At 39.9% G+C, this 19,586-nt stretch overlaps 1 protein-coding gene across 1 annotated transcript; it reads right to left on the reverse strand.

Moving 5' to 3' along the window:
• Positions 1-156: 156 nt before the first annotated feature.
• Positions 157-18,726, reverse strand: med4 (mediator complex subunit 4). The gene is made up of 7 exons (XM_052013675.1): positions 18,515-18,726; positions 12,305-12,371; positions 11,763-11,933; positions 6,642-6,699; positions 5,502-5,588; positions 4,096-4,227; positions 157-3,213 (listed from the first exon to the last, which is right to left on the reverse strand). The coding sequence occupies exons 1-7, from the start codon at positions 18,583-18,585 to the stop codon at positions 3,041-3,043; spliced, it is 759 nt and encodes a 252-aa protein (XP_051869635.1). The 5' UTR covers positions 18,586-18,726; the 3' UTR covers positions 157-3,040.
• Between the last annotated feature and the right edge of the window lie 860 nt (positions 18,727-19,586).

Here is a 19,586-nt window from a genome sequence, read left to right on the forward strand (position 1 = left end):
TAAAAGAGTAAGTAAAATTTCAAAATGGTAAGATAGTTTTTATGTAGTAAGCAACAGATTTATGCCTTAGGGAAAACAAATTGCATTTAAAATCCCTCTTTACAGCAAAGCTGTACCAGTTATATTTTGGTACAGAATATCTAGGCCTGGTCTTATCCATGCAAATAGTTTCTGCTAAACAAATGTGCTGCTTTGCTATTCTGTGTCCTTCTGAGACTTTTGCAAAATGATGAAGCTTAAGGAAAACTACTTCCATGACAGAACAGGTAAATGTACTAAATAATTGAGGAGCAAACCAGAGTATTGAGTTCAAGGTTCAATGGTTCATTCAGCTCTAGCACATAGTTTGAGTGAGGGCAATATCATGCCTTGGATTGCACCTATTTTTTGGTGATTCAAAACTTCTTTGCACTTAACGATAGTGTCGAGTTAGGTCCCCCCTCAAAAAAAATCACAAAATTGGTCAAAAACAACTCCACAACTCTCTTGGAAGTACTGTAATCTGCAGTTCCAAACACATAATTCAACATACCTGACAAATACCCATTGCTGTGTAGAGATCACATAAGCACAACACTCCTTAGAGGCAGACTCCCCTTGGCAGCCAGATAATGCAACATATATATGGCTTCAATGGAGAAACATGCAGTGGAGAAGATCTCCCAGGTTCATTTATAAACATATTCTTCTAAGTGAAATACTTACTCACAGAGAGGACCTTTGTGACAGCAGACTCACCAGAGCCAGCATTAGAGAGGCTGGAAGATGACCTAAGTTGTCTTTTCCAAGAGTGAGAATCCTCCACACCACAGAGCAATTTGAAAAAGATTTCATCACATCAAAAGGTATGTCAAGGTGAGGTACACAGCCTGAAAATACTGTTCTCTATACACATATACATAAAATGTTTACTTTTCCAAACATCCCATCCTCACCCCACCATTGATTTTCAATCCTCTCTATTCCCCACATGTAGGTCAACCCTACAAAAGTAGGATAATGCAAAGGTCATGAAAATAATGGGAACAGAAGGGTGGCCTCTGGAGTATGACACACTTACCAGACTGAAGATGATCATCCTTTGTAATGGCAGAAGCTATATGAAATCTGCCAGGTATTGATTGCATTTCATGGTGATTAAGGCAACCCCTTTGAATTGATCTACAGTGGATAATGTGTGCTGCTACATTGCCATAAATATGTTGGTTGCGCAGCTTGTCAGTGCAGCTATTTTCTCTTTTGTCTTTGCCAGGTATTGGAAGAAGCTACTTTTCTCCATCTTAATTCTAGGATATAGAAAGTGGGGATGGGGAAGAGGAGGAAAGGGAACGAAGATGGCAATTACCAAAGTCCATCATTGTGCCTGACATCCCACAGCACCACTTCAGCATTGTGTTACGAAGGATAAGCAAAATAGCTTAGAAGGATGTATTTTGTCAAAGGATACATCAGGGAATCAAGGGATAGTGTGTTACTCCAGGAAAGTGAGACTGAGGTAGAAGATTAGCAATGATTTTATTGAATGGCAGAGCAAGCACAAGGGACAGAATAGTTTCCTGTTATTTCTTGTGTTCAAGAAGACCATGACATGCCTTAGCGCTCAAGCACACTTGATTAGCAAAAAGTTCAGTAATACAGCAGCTATTAAGTGACAGTTCTGTGAAGAGATAGAAGGAAGCCATATAAAGTTTTTCTGCTTCTACGCATTCTCAGCTTGATCCTGTTAGAGGTATGGTCTGTACAGCTGGAAACTCCCAGAGATGCTGCCAGGGAAAAGCTTGATGTTCTCATTGAGCAGAAAGATTCTACTCATGAGCATATTGCTGCCCTCACTGAGTGACAAGGAGCCATTTGTCAGCAGATCACTGCTGTCAATGGACACATACCTAAAAGCAGCTGACAATTCTCCTGAGTGAAGGGATTCTGCATGTAAGCAGCCAACTATTCTCCATTGATAGAGAGGTGTACTTGAGCAGTTTTCTCTCCTGCATGAGCAGAAAAATACCACACAAGCAAATCACCCTCTTCCTCAAACAGAGCCAATGGTGTAGGGGAGCATAGACATGCCCACCATGCTCACACAGCTGAGTGTTTGCATTGAGGCCTATGATTCTGCAGGCTCCTTAGAAGTCTCTATCAGGGATGTTACACATTGAAGATCAGAAAATATCCCCATAAGTAAATACATGAATATTATCTTGTGTAAAAGACTATTTATTTACAATTTAGAAAACATTTTTAAATCACAAAATATACATTTCAAACATTGTGTACAAACATTTTTTATTATTGTGGAAAGTTAATTTTAATATCACAGTGAAATAATCAGTTTAATTGCCCTTATGAAAAGAGTCTGTTGGGACTCAGACGAGGTGTTGAATGTTTGGGAGGGAGGGAGGGAAGGAGGGAGAATGGAATTGTCACATTTTGGGAAACTAGTTCTAACACAGTTGCTAAGTTATTCCTATAATAGCATAAATTTTAGACTACTAATCTTAGGTTATGGCTTCCTTTTTTGTCACAGCTTAACATATTTATGAAAATTTATTTAATTCTCAGTAACATGCACTTAACAAATGCTGTAACAGTTTAACAACTGCAATAGTTGCTATCTCGTCAGTTTTTTTCAGTTCTCATTGCTGCATCATGTTGCATTATAAACTTCTGGGAAAGTTTTGAACTGTTTTAGGGGAAAACACTTATTTCCACTTTCTCTATAGAAAAAATGTTATTCACTAATGTATAGCAGGGCAATTTAGCCCTATATTTTAGGATTTGAAAGTCTACAGAATAAATTAATCCAGGACTTCTTACTTTATAGTGTTATCATCTTCTACAATCAAAAATAATTGGATAGCAAGTTAAATTCTGCAAAAAACATGTCTTTAAGCATAACTTCACACGTGCACAGAATTTTATCCATCTCACAACAAAGGTTATCAAAATATAAATATGTTCATATCAATTCTGCATCAGCAGTATCAAATAGGAAGGAACAGGGAACATTTTTTTTTAAATAAAGAGGCATACTCCTGTGCCTTCAGTCAGAGTCACTACTGCTGCTTGAAGAATCAGTTGACATAACTTCCACATCATCTTCATTCTCTTTGTTATGTCCAGGAGGCTCCAACATGAAATCATTGCTGTGGTTTGGAGGCAATAGATTGAGGGGCATATCATTTGATTGCCATGGGTATTGAGGTGCAAGTACGTCTGAAATACAGAAAGTTTTAAACAAACACTGTTGTATTTTATCCAAAATTGGTGCCAAAGAATGACTTTGAAACAGATGCAAGTACCCAAAGCTTTGTTTTCTCAAACACTTACTCCACCTGGAACAAAGACAAAAGCTGCACAAAGGTTCATTTACTGCACTGGTCACTTCACTGCACAAATGATCCCATTCCTACCCTTACCCACCAAAATAAAACACAAATTCTTACTGGACTGCTTATTTGTCCACCAATACAGCCTACAGATGGTATGCTAGCATAGTGGTTGTTAGTTACTGGACTACGAAAGGTGAGTTTGAATCCCATCACAGCATTCAGGTGATTTAAATACACACAATTAAACAAATTTGGAATTAAACAATTATTCTGACCCTGAAACGACCAAACTGTCAAACAAAACCCATCTGGTCCACTATTGTCCTGAGAATGAAATCTGCTGTCCTTACCCAGTCTAGTCTGTGCGCTGTTCCAGGCCCACAGCAATGTGATTTAGTCTTAACTATTCAATAATAATAACAATAATAATAATTCAAAAGTAATTAGGGACAAACATTCCCCCATTTAGTTCCCTGTAACTTCTCTCACATGATCAACAAATCCCCTGAGTCTCCTACCACCTACCAACACAAGGAGTAATTTGCGGTACCCAATTGATCTACTGATCAGAGTGTCTTTGGTTCATGGATTGAAACCGAAGCATCTGGGGGAAACCAATGCAGTCCCAAGGAGAACATGCAAATTCTGCATATATAGCACCTAGGGTCAGGATTGAACCCGGGTCACTGAAGCTGCGAAGCAACAACACTACCTGTCTGTTACAGTGCTACCCTTAAATCATAACCTATGTATTGACAAATCTTACCTGGTAATCTGCCTGCAGCCAATGCATCGCCAGGTAAATGCCCATTCACTCCATTGGTTGAAAGGTTACTTTGTTGTCCCAGAAGGCCACTCCTCATTTCCAGATCAGTAGGATATGGTCTCCGTGGATCACCTAAATCAAAGGATATATCAGAACTCACAATGTGTAATTGTTAATGAGAAAAGGCAAACCTTTTCGTTAATTGTTTAATAATATTCAATGTGTGACTAAACAGATTGCCAAAACTTGCCCACTGAAAATCAGAACACAGCTGATTAAAAATATCTATTTAGTAATATTAGAATTGTGATAGTCACACATTAATTCTCCTGATTTTCAGTTTCAGAGGGATCTAGCTGATATTATCTCAATTGACTGAATATACAGAGGATGACCCAACTGCAGAACATGTTAGATTTGAATGAATGAGGCCAAACGGAGCCAAATGGTTGTATAAGAGGTTTTTTTGTTATAAAACCTCTCATTTGAATGAGAGATTTTATAACAAAATCTGTTTCCAGCACTGATTTAATCTGTAACTGCAGGGAAGGAGGAGGAAGATTTAAGGCCGTCACAAAAAGGATTAATGGGAAGGCTTGGTAGATTATTAGATGAAATATAAACAGTGATGAAAAAGAATCCCCAGAGTTTCAAAAATAAATGGATAAAATCATTGAACATTAAATAACTGAAAGCTTCAGGGAAAACAGCAGCAGAATAGGATTGTGCAGATAACACCTTCAGGGAAGGGGAACAAGTATAATATCTCTTGTCCTGCACCTTTCTCTGATCCCATACAATGAGTGCTGTTTTTGGGAAAATACCATAATTGTATTAGATTAAACACAGAACAGTACAGCACAGAAAAGCACCCTTCAGTCCACGATGTCTGTGCCGAACATGATGCCAAATTAAACTAATCCATATCCCTCCAATTCCCTGTTTATTCATGTGCCTGTCTAAAAGCCTCTTGAATTATCATATCTGCTTCTACTACCATCCCTGGCAGTACATTTCCGGACACCTACTTCTCTGTGTATAAAAAAAACTTTCCCCTCTCACCTTAAAGCTATGCCATCTAGTGTTGGGCATTCCACCCTGGGAAAAAGATTCAGGCTGTCTATTCTATCATCATTTTATAAACTTCTATCAGGTCTGCTCTCAGAGAAAACAATCCAAGTTTGTCCAACCTTTCCTTATAGCTAATACCCTCTAATAGAGACAGCATCCTGGTAAATCTCTTCTGAACCCTCTACATCCTCCTTGTAAATGGGCCAACCAGAAATGCACACAATACTCTCAAAGTGATTAAGAATATTTAATACGAAATGAGTATTAATATTTTAGAACCTTAATATCTTACTGGTAATTAAAATATTTAATGCCAATTACATTTTAGTTCTTACCTGGGACCCATGTTAATGGTGCTGCTACTGCATTACTAGCACTTATCCTATGAGCATATTTGATAAGCTCTTCAGATGAGATTGCACCTGCAAAGAAAACAGAACCATTATTAATTTCTGATCTGATATTAAAAAATATAAAAATATTCAGCTCATACAAATTGTTAAATAATATTCAGATCATAGTCTTGCATAAAATTTCAGAAAAATTGCAGTGAATGTGTGTATATTTATGTATATACAATATCAAGTACATTATCAAGCAATTTTCATGAGAAAACACTTGTTGTCATGGATGCTTTAATTGTATGCATCAGTAAGTATGCAAAAGATTTAGCATCAGAATTCCTCCTGCAATTTCAATGGTTCTCTCAAACTATATCATGTTTAAACTTGGAAAAGATTAGGAGTGGTACTGTTGATCCTTCGCTTAAATTTGAGGAAGTTTGGAGTCCATTTATTCAATATTTTCACATGATATAGATCCCCTTGTAACAACCTTTCAACTTAGAGGAATGGAGTTGACGACATAATATTTGCTCTGTTTCTACTAAGAAATTTTAGTCCAGTTTTTTTTTCTGTTTGTTTTTTTTGAATTTTTTTTTCCTTAGCTTAGTTTGGTTTGATATACTGTTCATAAATGTTCTTATTGTTTTGGGGATTTTTTTTTCTTTCTTTTATATTTTATAATAAATCTATTTCTTTCCTTTCTTTTATATTATATTCATTCACTAAGAGATTGTTGGATCTACAGATTTTTTTAATATACTTTATTGTTTTTTATGATTATCCATGCCATGATTGTTCTTCCGATCTCTTTGTATTACATCTACAAACATTGATGTTATATATTAATCTGTATTAATTTGAAAACTAATAAAAAGATTGAAAAAGAAGAGAATTCCTCCCGCAAGAGGACTGGAATTTGCTGTGTGAACTACTGGAAGACTAATACAGTGATATTACAATTGAAGTCAGAAAATCAGTAGCATTACACAATAGTTAAAAGCATAGAAGAATGTACTTATAATCCACAATTTTCCTCTTAAAAAAAAGTCTATAATAGAACTACGCTTAAATAGTCTGCAGTGTAGTAGCAATGTACAACTGTTAAGCAATTTTCTAGTTAATTTTACCTACCTTTTCTTGCTTTCTCTATAGATTTTAACTTCTCCTTGGCTTGATACACAGCAGTTGCCTTGGGGAGAAAAAGGATATATTTAGTATTTCATATAAAAGACACTAATTTCTTTTATTTAAGTACTGACAATAGATGTAGACAATAGATTTAAATGCATCTTCTCTAGAATTACATTAAACTACTATGGAGTTCAATTAGTTTTGAAGTCTTAGGGAAGACTGACATCTAAAAGGGAGGAAATTGCTGAACCGCTGGTAAGGATCTTTGAGTCCTCATTGTCCACGGGGATGGTGCCGGAGGATTGGAGGGTGGCGAATGTTGTCCCCTTGTTCAAAAAAGGTAGTAGGGATAGTCCAGGGAACTACAGACCAGTGAGCCTTACAGTGGGTAAGCTGTTAGAAAGGATTCTAAGGGATAGGATCTATGAACACCTGGAGAATAATGGACTGATTAGGGACAGCCAGCATGGATTTGTGAAGGGAAGATCTTGCCTCACAAGCCTGATAGAGTTCTTTGAGGAGGTGACCAGGAAGATTGATGAGGGTACTGCGGTGGATGTGGTCTATATGGATTTTAGTAAGGTGTTTGATAAGGTACCTCATGGTAGGCTTCTTCAGAAGGTCAGAGGCCAAGGGATCCAGGGAAGCTTGGCTGTGTGGATTAGTAATTGGCTTGCCTGTAGAAAGCAGAGGGTTGTGGTGGAAACAGTGCCCTCGGATTGGAGGGCAGTGACTAGTGGTGTCCCACAGGGATCGGTTCTGGGACCTCTACTTTTTGTGATATTTATAGATGACTTAGATGAGGGGGTGGAAGGCTGGGTTAGTAAGTTTGTGGACAATACTAAGATCGGCGGTGTTGTGGATAGTGTGGAGGGCTGTCAGAACTTACAGAGGGATATTGATAGGATGCAGAGCTGGGCTGACAAGTGGCAGATGGAGTTCAATCTGGAGAAGTGTGAGGTGGTACACTTTGGAAGGACAAACTCCAGGGCAGAGTACAGGGTAAATGGCAAAGTACTTGGCAGTATAGAGGAGCAGAGGGATCTGGGGGTTTATATTCACAGTTCACTGAAAGTTGCCTCACAGGTTGATAGAGCAGTTAAGAAGGCCTATAGGATGTTAGCTTTCATAAATCGTGGGATTGAGTTTAAGAGCCGCGAAGTGATGATGCAGCTTTACAAAACTTTAGTTAGACCACACTTAGAGTACTGTGTTCAGTTCTGGTTGCCACATTATAGGAAGGATGTGGAGGTGTTGGAGAGGGTGCAGAGGAGATTTACCAGGATGCTGCCTGGATTAGGGTGTATGGAATATGAGGAGAGGCTTAAGGTGCTAGGGCTTTATTTACTGGAAAGGAGGAAGATGAGGGGAGACATGATAGAGATATATAAAATTTCGAGAGGAATAGATAAGAGTAGACAGCCAGCGCCTCCTTCCCAGGGCACCAATGCTCAAGATGAGAGGGCATGGCTTTAAGGTTATGGGTGGGAAGTTCAGGGGAGATTTCAGGGGGAGGTTTTTCACCCAGAGAGTGGTTGGTGCATGGAATGCACTACCTGGGGTGGTGGTGGAGGCAGATACATTGGACAGGTTCAAGAGTTTGTTGGATAGGCACATGGAGGAATGTGAGATAGGGGGATATGCGGGAGGAAAGGTTTAGATAGTGTGAGGGTGGTTTGATGGATGGCACAACATGGTGGGCCGAAGAGCCTGTTTTATGCTGTATGGTTCTATGGTTCTAATAATGATGAAATTAAGCTTGAATAATTATTTGGGTTCCAAACACGTTTCCGAGAAACAAAAGTGAAAGGCACAGAAGATCAAAACATATTTCATATACTTATAAGGGGTTCAGAGTAATGCTGATCCATCATGGTAAATGGTTGTTGTAAAATCAGTTTAAGGAACTACAATAATTAGTCTAATACTGATGTCTTCCAGCTTATTTGAGTATTTAAGCACCACCAGGTGAAAATATTATCTGGGAGTATATACATCTGAAAAGACAATTATTTAACTTGGAAAACACCTATTGGCAAACCTAATATTTAGCCAAAGCAGATTCAACAATGTTCCTTCTTAATAACAAGGTTATTAGAATTATTTCATCTGGCCACACCCTAAAATACTTGGAATCAGAAAATTAAAGTAGTATACAAAGAAATAGCTTCTACATGGAAAAGGAAAAGCCATTATGTCCTATATCTCCTTAGTCCTGCAGAAAAATGTAACCAGTCTCTTGATCTGAAAAACTGCTGTCAGATCCAGTTCTGGTAAATGTCATTAACCAAAGATTAGTTGAGGTCACTCAAGTTTGTGGTGTATTGATCTGTTATCACATTTTGCATCCAGTGATATGCAGCAAAGCAATCTGGGACCATCTCCGGATCTGCAATGTCCTCAGAAATTTCTATTCAAGCTTCATCATTACTGTCTGCAACAAGAAACGACTACTGAAGGTTCACGTGTAATGTAACTCAATCTGACCTTGGGATACTGGCAATTTTATTTTTTTATTACTGTATAAGCTATCTTCACATACTTCTTTCATTAGAGGTTGGTGAAAAGCTGCATGATCTACAGAACAGCTTGAAATCATTTGTTTGTTATTACTTAGGGAAAGAGAAGACATAGGTTCAGATGTTGTAGAGTCCAAGTATAACCTATACCATTATGCAGAGGTTTTCATTTTTTCTTCAGGTATGTAAGATGATTCAAAGCTTCCTCAGCTTAACATTGCCCTCTGAAATAAACAAAGTCTAATATCCGCCTTTAAACTGAATGGCAGAATCCATTCCAAAGATTCACTCAGTGCACTGCAACCACAGAGTTAAGATCAGATATCTTTATTAGTCACACATACATCGAAACACACAGTGAAATGTATCTTTTGCGTAGTGTTCTGGGGGCAGCCCGCAAGTGTCACCATGCTTCCGACACCAACATAGCATGCCCACAACTTCCTAACCCGTACATCTTTGGAATGTGGGAGGAAACCGGAGCACCCGGAGGAAACCCACGCAGACACGGGCAACCAAGATCATTTGCCAAAATTCAATTCTTTGTGTTTTAAGATGTGCATAGATTAAATGTGCCAGGATCTTATCTGCGTCTCTCCAAATGAGAAGGGTAGGAATGGCAAAGAGACTGACAGATGAAATCAGGGTGTAAATGGGCATGAGAGTAGTTTACAGGAAATAGTTGGGGGAATGGGATTATTCTGAGAAACAGCATAGACTTGATGGGTTGAATGGCCTCCTCTACGTCACAAGAAAATATAAAATATATCTGATAGGGTAGCTGATGGACCACAATCTCCATTGAGAAGACACACAGATCACATGATTCAACAAACAAATGCACAAGGCTTGATCAGTAAATTTACAGACGACATGAAATTAGGAGGTGTTGTTGATAGTGGAAAAGGTTATCACAGTTAGGGAAGTAGACAGAGGAGTGGCAAATGGATTTCAAAACAGATAAGTGTGATGTGATGCATTTTGGAAAGTCAAACCAGTGTAGAACTTATACTATGAATGGGTAGAGCACTAGGAAGTGTAATGAAACAGAGACCTGGGAGTACAAGTGCATAGTTCGTTGAAAGCAGCATCACAGGGTGGTGGAAAAAGGCATTTACTACGCTGGCCTTCATCAGTCAGGGCATTGAATATAGGAGTTGGGACATTATGTTGCAGTTGTGCAAGTCGTTGGTGAGGCCACACTTGGAGTAGTGGGTACAGTTTTGGTCATCCTGTTACAGGAAAGATGTGGTTAAACTGGAAAGAGTACAGAAAAGATTTATGAGGGTTTTGCCAGGTCTAAAGGGCCCGAGTTATAGGGAGAGGTTGGCCAGGCTAGGTCTTTATTCCTGGAACATAGGAGAATGAGAGGCGACCTTATATAAGCTTTTAAAATGATGAGAGGCATAGATAAAGTGGATGGTAGCAAGTATTTTTCCCCCAGGGCTAGGGGAGTCCAAAACTAGGGGCATAGGTTTAGGGTGAGAGGGGAAGATTTAAAAAGGGACCTGAGGGGCAACTTTTTCCACACAGAGGGTGGTGAGTATATGGAATGAACTGCCAGAGGAAGTGGTAGAGGCAGGAACAATAATACCATTTAAGCAGCACTTGAACAGGTACATGGAGGGGCAGGGCTTGGAGGGATATGGGCCAAACACAGGAAATTGGGACTAGCTGGGTGGACAATGTGGTTGGCATGGACAGTTGGGCTGAAGGGCCTGTATCCATGCTGTATTGCTCTATGACTCTATAACAAGTGATTCCTGGGTCTGTGCTGAGTTAGTTGACCTCAGTGCTGCTACAATAGATAATGAAAGAGGAAGGATAAATTAACATGGTTCTCCTGATCACTGATCTCTAAAAACACACACATCTGCAGATAAAATATGAAATGCACCACAGTTAGAAAATCAATGTATGAAACATGGCAGCCAATTTGTAAACAGTAAACTCACAAACAGCAATGTGGCAGCATAGATGATCTATTTTAGTGACATTGAACCAATGTCTTCTGGATTAACGCCCTTGCTCCTCTTTGAAATAACGTTAAAGAAACTTTTATACACAGCTGAAAGAGCAGACCAAACGTTTTAATATCTCAGCTGAAAGATAACACCTCAGCGTGCAATGCTTCCTCAGCAAATTGACAGCTTAGAATTTTGTACAAGCCTCTGGTCTGCTTCTTATAAACAAAGCAGAATAGACACTACCCTTGTAATTGTTCAATTAGCTACTGTACCTAATTTGATATTTGTGACAGAAGAGTAAAAATATGAATTTTGGTAGTCTGATGCATATTTCCCAGGTAAAGTGTAATTCTCAATATTATAGGTAGGATCCCAAGACAGCAAGAGCTGGAAAATATATTAAACATTAACAGAATTGTCAGAATGTGAGCAACAAGACTAATAAAGTATAACAATGGTTTTATTGCATCTTTTGGAAAGAAGATTAGGTAATGTAAATAATATGATCAGAGGTTTTAAAAGCCAGTACATTAGTCTGAAGATATGGGGATTCTTAATCATCTGCCAATTACTAAAATTCAACAAAAAAGTTCTCTACAAATTAAGGCTTTCAGAAAAGCACAGCTATAACTCACCAATATGTGTTCAGCCTCTTTGAGCTGTTTCTGTAACTGCTGGATGTCACCATCTCTTTTTTCCACCTCTTTCTCCAGAAGGTGCATTTCCTCCTGGATTTTACCTTGTTCCAATGCAACTTTCACTATTTCTTGGAATTCTCCATCCTTCTGAATCAAAAGATCCAAGATCTGGAAAGGAAATTAATTTTCAGATGATTAAACAAACATTTTTCTTTTACTTGAATGTTATTTTTGCATCTAAGATCTTTAAAACATAATTTCAGATGTATAGATTTTTATACAAATAGCAACATAAAAGACTACAGACAGACACAACTGTAATAAGGAAAAATCAAAGCAATTAAATTGTTTTAAACAAACAAGCGATTCTAATTATCCTGAGCAAAGCTCCCCACTGGATACTGATTTTTTTCCCTACATTTTAAGCCGATATCAACCAAGTTTTCTTAGATTGAATTTGATTAAATCCAGCAGTATAATTTAAATCGGACCCTATCAGAAATCATTCCAATAGTACAAAGCCACTTTTCATTCCTTACCTGATTTTCTTCTCCTGGTTGTGCAATTTTCTGGTTTCTGGATAATGCAAGTAGCTCAATTAATTCCCTGAAGATGAGAAAAAAAAAGCATTTAAAATGATATTAATTTTGACTCCTGTTCTTGAAGAACAAGAGTTTCAGTTACCTGAAATATTCAAGTGAAGTTACTTATCCATTCATAATGTGAAAGATGTCTCCCTTTATCATTGTGTTGACTTTAATTTTTTTTTTACAGCTAACAACATGAAACATTTCTACCTCAAGGGCAGCACTGCTAGTACTGCACCAATATAACATTCCCAAGGCCAGCCAACCATACCATGAAACTGACAAGGTGGTTCACTTTTATTTTTAATCAAATCATGAGCACTCATGAGTGCTGTATTCTCACATCCAGGGATAACTGGATCGAGATTCTTAAATTTAGTTACAGGAGTGAGATAGATTGGCTGGTTGAGTGATGTCGCAACAACAACCTTGCACTCAATGTCAGCAAGACCAAGGAACTGATTGTGGACTTCAGGAAGGGGAAGTCGGGACAATACACAACTGAGGGGTCAGCTGTGGAAACGGTGAGCAGCTTCAAGTTCCTGGGCATCAACATCTCAGAGGATCTGTCCTGGGCCCAATTCATTGATGCAATCATGAAGAAGGCACGTCAGCGACTCTACTTGGTTAGGAGTATGAGGAGATTTGGTTTGTCACCAAAGGCTCTTACAAATTTCTATAGATGCATGGTGGAGAGCATTCTGACTGGTTGCATGCCTGGTATGGATGCTCCAATGCACAGGATCGCAAGGGGCTGCAGAGGGTTATAGACTCAGCCAGCTCCATCACGGGCACAACCTTCCCCACGATCAAAGACATCTTCAAGAGGAGCTACCTCAAGAGGCGAAATCCATCATCAAGAACCCTCACCATCTGGGACATGCCCTCTTCTTGTTACTACCATCAGGGAGGAGGTACAGGAGCCTGAAGACCCAAACTCAACAATTCAGGAACAGCTTCTTCCCCTCCGCCATCAGATTTCTGAATGGTCCATAAACATGACCTTGTTATTCCTTCTTTTGGACTATTTATTTCTTTTTGTAATTTATCATAACTTTGTTTTTGCACTGTACTGCTGCTGCAAAACAACCAATTTCATGTCATTAAAGTCAGTGATGATAAGTCTGATTCTGAAACCCGAAGGGCCTGTTTTGTGCTGTATGGTTCCATGGTTCATTGACAAAGTTTGTTAATCATAGCTCCTAATAAATTTCGCTTTGGCTCTGTCCATTTTTGCCCAGTCATGCTCCTGTGAAGCACTCAGCCATTTCCTATGCTTTAAAGACAATATGCATGCAAATTACTGTCACAACATAACAAAGGCAAATAATGGGCATATATCTCAGACCATTATGCATCTAATCACTAATCTAACATGCTGAACTTGGAGACAAAACTGCTTAGAAAATAGCAGTAAAGTCTAACAATTATAACTAGATGCATTAGTTTATAGGAATGCTTTCTCAAGGATAAAACTTAATAAATTATACTGCGTGATTATCGAACTAGTCATGCCCCTGCTCTTTCTCTGTGGACCTCCAATTTTTTTTAAACCCCTTGTCGAGAATAAAGAAAAATTTCTTGTGTAGCAGCAGGCAGGATTCCTGGTAAGAAATCTACAACTATTCTTGTATTGGATTAGAAAATGATCCATAAATTGAGGTGTTACATTTTTACCCCTTTCTTCCAAGGTCTTGGTGAAGGATGGAGGTATTGGTTTGAGCATTATGACACCCATTTCAAATCCCAATCTTACTGAATAGAAAGAGTGGAGAATCTAACTTAAAAATTATAGACTGGTGCAGCACACAAGAGTACCATTTTACCTAGCATACCTGTGCAAGCATTTTGGTGAACAGCACAGTGGCACTGCTAATAGAGCTGATGCCTCACAGCTCTTGTGACCCGCATGCAATCCTGACGTCTGGTATTATCTCTGTGGAGTTTGCACATTCTCCGTTACTGTGTGAAATTCCTCCAGGTACTCAGGTTTCCTTCAGGTACTCAAGCTTCCCCCCACATCCCCAAAATGTGCAAGTTAGTAAGTTAATTGGCCATTGTAAATTGCCCTGGTGTGTAGATGAATGGCAGAATTGAGAGGGGGGATGGGGAGGGGGTGGCAGTTGATGTACATGTGGGGAGAATAAAAAGGGATAAGTGCACAATTATGTGGGTGGGTGCATGCTTGATGGTTGGCGTGGACTCAGTGGACTGAAGGATACGTTTCTGAATTGTATGATTCTAAAACGTTACGAGAATTATCCATTTGTCAGTGTTATCTGGACAAAGATACTTTGTGGTATTTGGCAACAAGAGCAGTGACAACTTCAGCTGAAAAGAAAAAACTCCCATTCCCACCAAAAGCATTAAATCAAATTAACCCCTTAAAAATAAAAATTGGAGGGGAAAAATTAGAAAAGCAAAAATAAGTAAGAGTTCCTTCCTGGATCTGGTCACTCAGGACTTTAAAGTTCAATTTCCTCAGGCAATCCCAAAAGTTGAATTACAGAGCTCAAGGAATGAACAGCTGGTTAGGGTGGATGTAAATGCCAATACCCAGAATTAGATATTCGGAGGGGAAAAAACATTTGACTTTTTGTCCATTTTTTGCAGAGTATGCACTTGTGACGTACCAAGAATTGTTACTGTTTCTGCTTTGGAGACACTACTGAATTGCAACTTGTTATTATTGTAACGTAACAAACACAAGCTTCGAGCATAAAAGCTCAGCAATTTTCTGCCACTTGGATATTTAACATGGGACTGATATTGCACACAAGCTACCACTTTGACTCCAGTGGCTGGTGGGGGGGTGGGCGGAACCAAGATACTGGAGACCAGGCTCTGCTGCATGGACATCAATAATGCACACAAGTATCACTCAAACTCGCACCCTTGTCTGCAGTAGACTCGCGAACTCTCCTCTCAACCTGCGTCCTCCCTGTCCTTGAACAACCTCCCCTTCAGAGTCAACCACCCTCCTAAACCCCCAACATCCTCCCATCCTCCCTCAGCCCCATCACTCCAACCCTTACTCCCCATTTGTTTTCCTATTCACTTGGCACCCTACTTCCTTGCCTCTTTACTGTTCTGTGGAAAAAAATAATTTGAAGATTAAGACCTAAAACCTGGCACAAAGTTCACAGTCCATTTGACTCTAATGATTCCTGCCCTCCTATAAGTTTCTGAAGCCAGTAGCACCTCAAAGTTCTGTAGATAGTATCAATACTAACACCACAAAACCTTCCATTTCCACTGTAAGAAAAAGAGAATTAACATTAACAACCTCTACCTTGCCAATGTCCCGAGCACTGAGACCCAAATTACACTACAACGAGCAGGCCACATAGCCCATATGCCCTACACAAAACTCTCAAAACAGACACTCATATTACAAGACCTGCCAATGGTGACAGGTTATCAGTGGACAGAGGAAAAGATTCATTTGCAGACCCAAGAATTTTGCTCCTTATAAAATCAAAACCAAAGAGCCATGAATAGACAAAGATTTTGTATCTTTAAGAAGTGACAAGAACACCATACATGTCTTCACTGTTTACTGGTGTTAGTATAGTGCAGTAATATCACTGCCATGTGCCCAACTTACTTGTCCTCTTTAGAGAATAAAGATTTACTGCTTAGGAGGCTATTTGACTTTTTTATTGGAAATATCATTTCTCAGGATCTGGGCATCATTCAATGCCAATCCGCATTTGGCATTGGGCCACCTTCTTGAACTGCTGCAGTCCTTCTTCTGAAGGACCACCAGTATTGAGTATCGAGTTCCAGGATTTAGTCCCACCAATGAATGAACAGTAACACATTTCCAAGTTGTGATGCTGTACAATCTAGGGGGTGGTTTTCTCAAACACTTGCTGCTGTTGTGGGATTGTGGGTTTGAGAGGTATTGTCACAGTTGCCAAGGCAGTTAACTGTATTGTACAGATGTCCATAGCTTACAAACACCCAACTTATGTACAGTCCGTACATACGAGCATATGTTTGGGAGATGAGCAGTATGGATTTGTCGGCTGCTGCTGGACTGCAGGTATTTTCTACTATCTGGGAACTCATTTCATGGCTGCATTTCTGACTTGTGAACTATTTGGGTTACATACAGTTCACAGGAACAGAACTGTGCCATAACCTGGGGAGGACCTGTACTTTGTACATAGTATATACTGCACTTACTGTTGTTGGGAGCTGCACTCATCCAGGCTAATGGAGAGTATGCCATCACTCTCCTGTCCTGAAATAAAAACAGAAAATGCTGAAACATTCATAGGTCAGGCAGCATCTGTGGGAAGAGAAACAAGTTAATGTTCTAGGCCCAAGACCTAAGAAAGAGCCAGTTCCGATAAAGGGTCTCAAATCAGAAACATTAACTCGGATGCTGCTTGGCCTGTAACCGTTTCCAGCATTTTCTATTTTTATTTCAGATTTCTAACATCTGCTGTTTATTTTGATTTATAGTGCTGACCTGTACCTTGAAGATGGTGAAAAGGCATTGAGGTGCCAGATGAAGCACATGGCAGGATACCCAGCCTCTAACCCCTTTTGTAGTCACAGTATTTGTGCTTAGTCTGGATGAGTTCTGGTCAACGGTGAAACTGAGAATTTGATTGTGGAGACACCAATCCAAATGCCATTTAATGGTGGTTAAGCTCACTCTTGTTGGAGGTGACCATTGCTGGGTACTTTTGTGGCCAGATTATTAATTGCCACTTATAAACACATGACTAAACGCTGCCTTGGTCTTGCTACATGCGTTGGTTTGCTTTGTTTGCCAAATTGCAGCAAATGGAATTGAATTTTGTGCAATCAGCACCAAACATCCCCATTTTCTGGAGCAACAAACAATTTGCAGGAAAGTCGAGCAGCATCTGTAGGGGGAAAGGAATTGTCAATGTTTCAGATCAAAATGCTGCATCAGAACTGAAAGTGGGAGAGGGGAAATAGCTAGTATAAAGAGGAGAGGGGGAGTGGTGAGACCCAAAACAACGACAATTGTTTCCCCCCCGACACAGATGCTGCTTGACTCGCTGAGTTCCTCCAGCAGATTTTGTTACTCGATTCCAGCATCTGCAGTCTCGTGTTTCCCCATTTTCTGACCTTCTGATGGAAGGGATGGCAATTGATAAATCAGCGGAAGATGGTTGGTCCTCAGGGTAGTGCTTTGAGGAAGTCCTGTACGATATCCTTTTGACTGGATTGATTGACCTCCAACCACTACAACTGCATACTTTTTTGCAAGGTGTGGCTCCGATCATTGGAGTGTTTTCTCATTGATGTCTGCTGTCTTCTGTTTTACCAGTATTTATTGATACCCACCTGGTTAAATGCTACCTTAATGTCACAGTCAATCATTCTCAATTCACCTTTGAAATTGCCTCCTCCCTCAAACTGTTCAACTGTCCACCACATTCATACTTATATGTGGTAGGACAGCAGAGTTTCAATCTAATCTGTTGGTTGTGACATAGCATAGTTCTGTTTATTATATGCCATTTAGCAGACACAGTCCTACACTGCAGTTCCAACAGGTTGGCACTGACGTTTCTCCCAGCATGCACATCTGCACTCTTCATTGATGCACTGTTCATCCCCTGGCTTCATAGCAACAATGAAGTAAGGGATATGCTGGGCCACAAGGTTTATAGTTTGCACTGGTGTATACTCTTGATTCCCCACAGATGCCCAGTTTCAGCTGACAGGGCTTACACATATCTATCACATTTTGTCCACAGTAGCCAAAGAAAAGCTGCTGGCTCAATTCTACTTACCAGCTCTTGGTCTACAGCTTTCTAGATTATGCCGCATCAAACATTTTTTTCAATGAAGATTTCTGCTTCTAGTCTTTTACACAGTGCTTTCCTCACCTCCCCCTTTAATTTAAGGGACGTGAACCTCACTACCAAGTGTAGTATTAATTGAATCAATTTCCAAATCCCTGTGTCCGTCTTCGGTGCTTTGCCTCAAACTATCTCAGCAACGTTTCAGCCTTCTATCCCTGCCACAACCTTCCACCCCCATCCCTCCATCGTTACCCAACAATTCCAGGAAGTGTTCGAAAATCCCCTTAAAACACACAAACATCGGGCCAAAGCACTCGAGTTTACTCCGAACTGCATCCGCTTCTTGCGGCGACAAGCCACGCCTTACCTGCACAACACTTCCAAATCGTCTAAGACTCCCAGCAGCTTATCCCTGGTGCTTCTGTCCGAGGCCGCCATTACCGCTGGAGACGCTGCCGATGTGCGCAGGCGCGGGCTCCGACGCGCCGCTGGCAGTTGGATTTGCAGCGGGAGGTGCGCGTACACGGTGTGTGGGTAGCACCAGATCGCAGTCACAAGTGTGGATTAGAAGAACATAACTTAGTGCGAGCTGTTAAAAAAAAACACAAAATGGCATATTCTTCTTCTTAGCAAATAGCGGTGGTATAACGTCTACTTGATCTCGAGGTTGTAGCAATATTATGGGCGTCTGACATGCCGGCTGTGACCCGTGAATATCGAGTGGGGGTGGGGGGCTTCTCACTGTTTCATTGTGTGCATGGCGAAGTAGGACATAAGCGTTAGTGGAAAGGGCGGCCACGTCTTTCTTGACTAAATAAAAACAGAAAATGCCGGAAACGCCCAGAAAGTCTGTGCAAAGAAAAACAAAATTAACGTTTCAGTTCAAAGACCCTTCGTCAGAACTCGAAAAGTCGGTCAACAAATTAGTTTTAAATTGGTTAGTTTTAAAGTAGGGGTGGGATGGCTGGGATTTACAATAGGGTGAGGCCAATGTGCCTTGGAGGTGTGTTGTATAGGGAGTCGCCCGGTTAATAGATTAATGAGAATTGTTAGAGCAAACAAACAAAGGAGCTTGTAAAAACTGTGAAACGCAGGTCAGGAAATTACAGGGAACCAAATCAAAAGGAGAATGCTGGAACTGCCCTATAGACCAGACAATATATGCGAAGGGAGAAAATCTGAAGTAATATAACTGGATAACATTACAGAATACAGGTTCTGAATACAAAGGAAAAGTGAGTTATCTGAAATTGTTGAATTGAATATTGAGTCTGGAAGGCTGCAATGTGCCCAGATTGAAGATGAAGCAGAATGTTAGGCTTTGTTGAAATGGTGTAGGAAGCCACAGACAGATAGGGCAGATGGAACTAGAATGGAGAATTAAATGGACAGCAACTCAGAGTTGTTCTTGTGGAGTGAATGAAGGTGCTCCACAAAGC

This window comes from Pristis pectinata, chromosome 4 (genome assembly GCF_009764475.1).
Source record: "Pristis pectinata isolate sPriPec2 chromosome 4, sPriPec2.1.pri, whole genome shotgun sequence".
NCBI lineage: Eukaryota > Metazoa > Chordata > Chondrichthyes > Rhinopristiformes > Pristidae > Pristis > Pristis pectinata.

Excerpts from the sequence above, each read along its gene's own strand:
- med4 (XM_052013675.1), bottom strand. The coding sequence starts at position 18,585 with ATGGCGGCCTCGGACAGAAGCACCAGGGATAAGCTGCTGGGAGTCTTA. Across the intron at positions 11,934-12,304 it reads AACCAGGAGAAGAAAATCAG|ATCTTGGATCTTTTGATTCA; the intron begins GTAAGGAATGAA and ends TTTCCTTTCCAG. Across the intron at positions 5,589-6,641 it reads TATAGAGAAAGCAAGAAAAG|GTGCAATCTCATCTGAAGAG; the intron begins GTAGGTAAAATT and ends TTTTCTTTGCAG.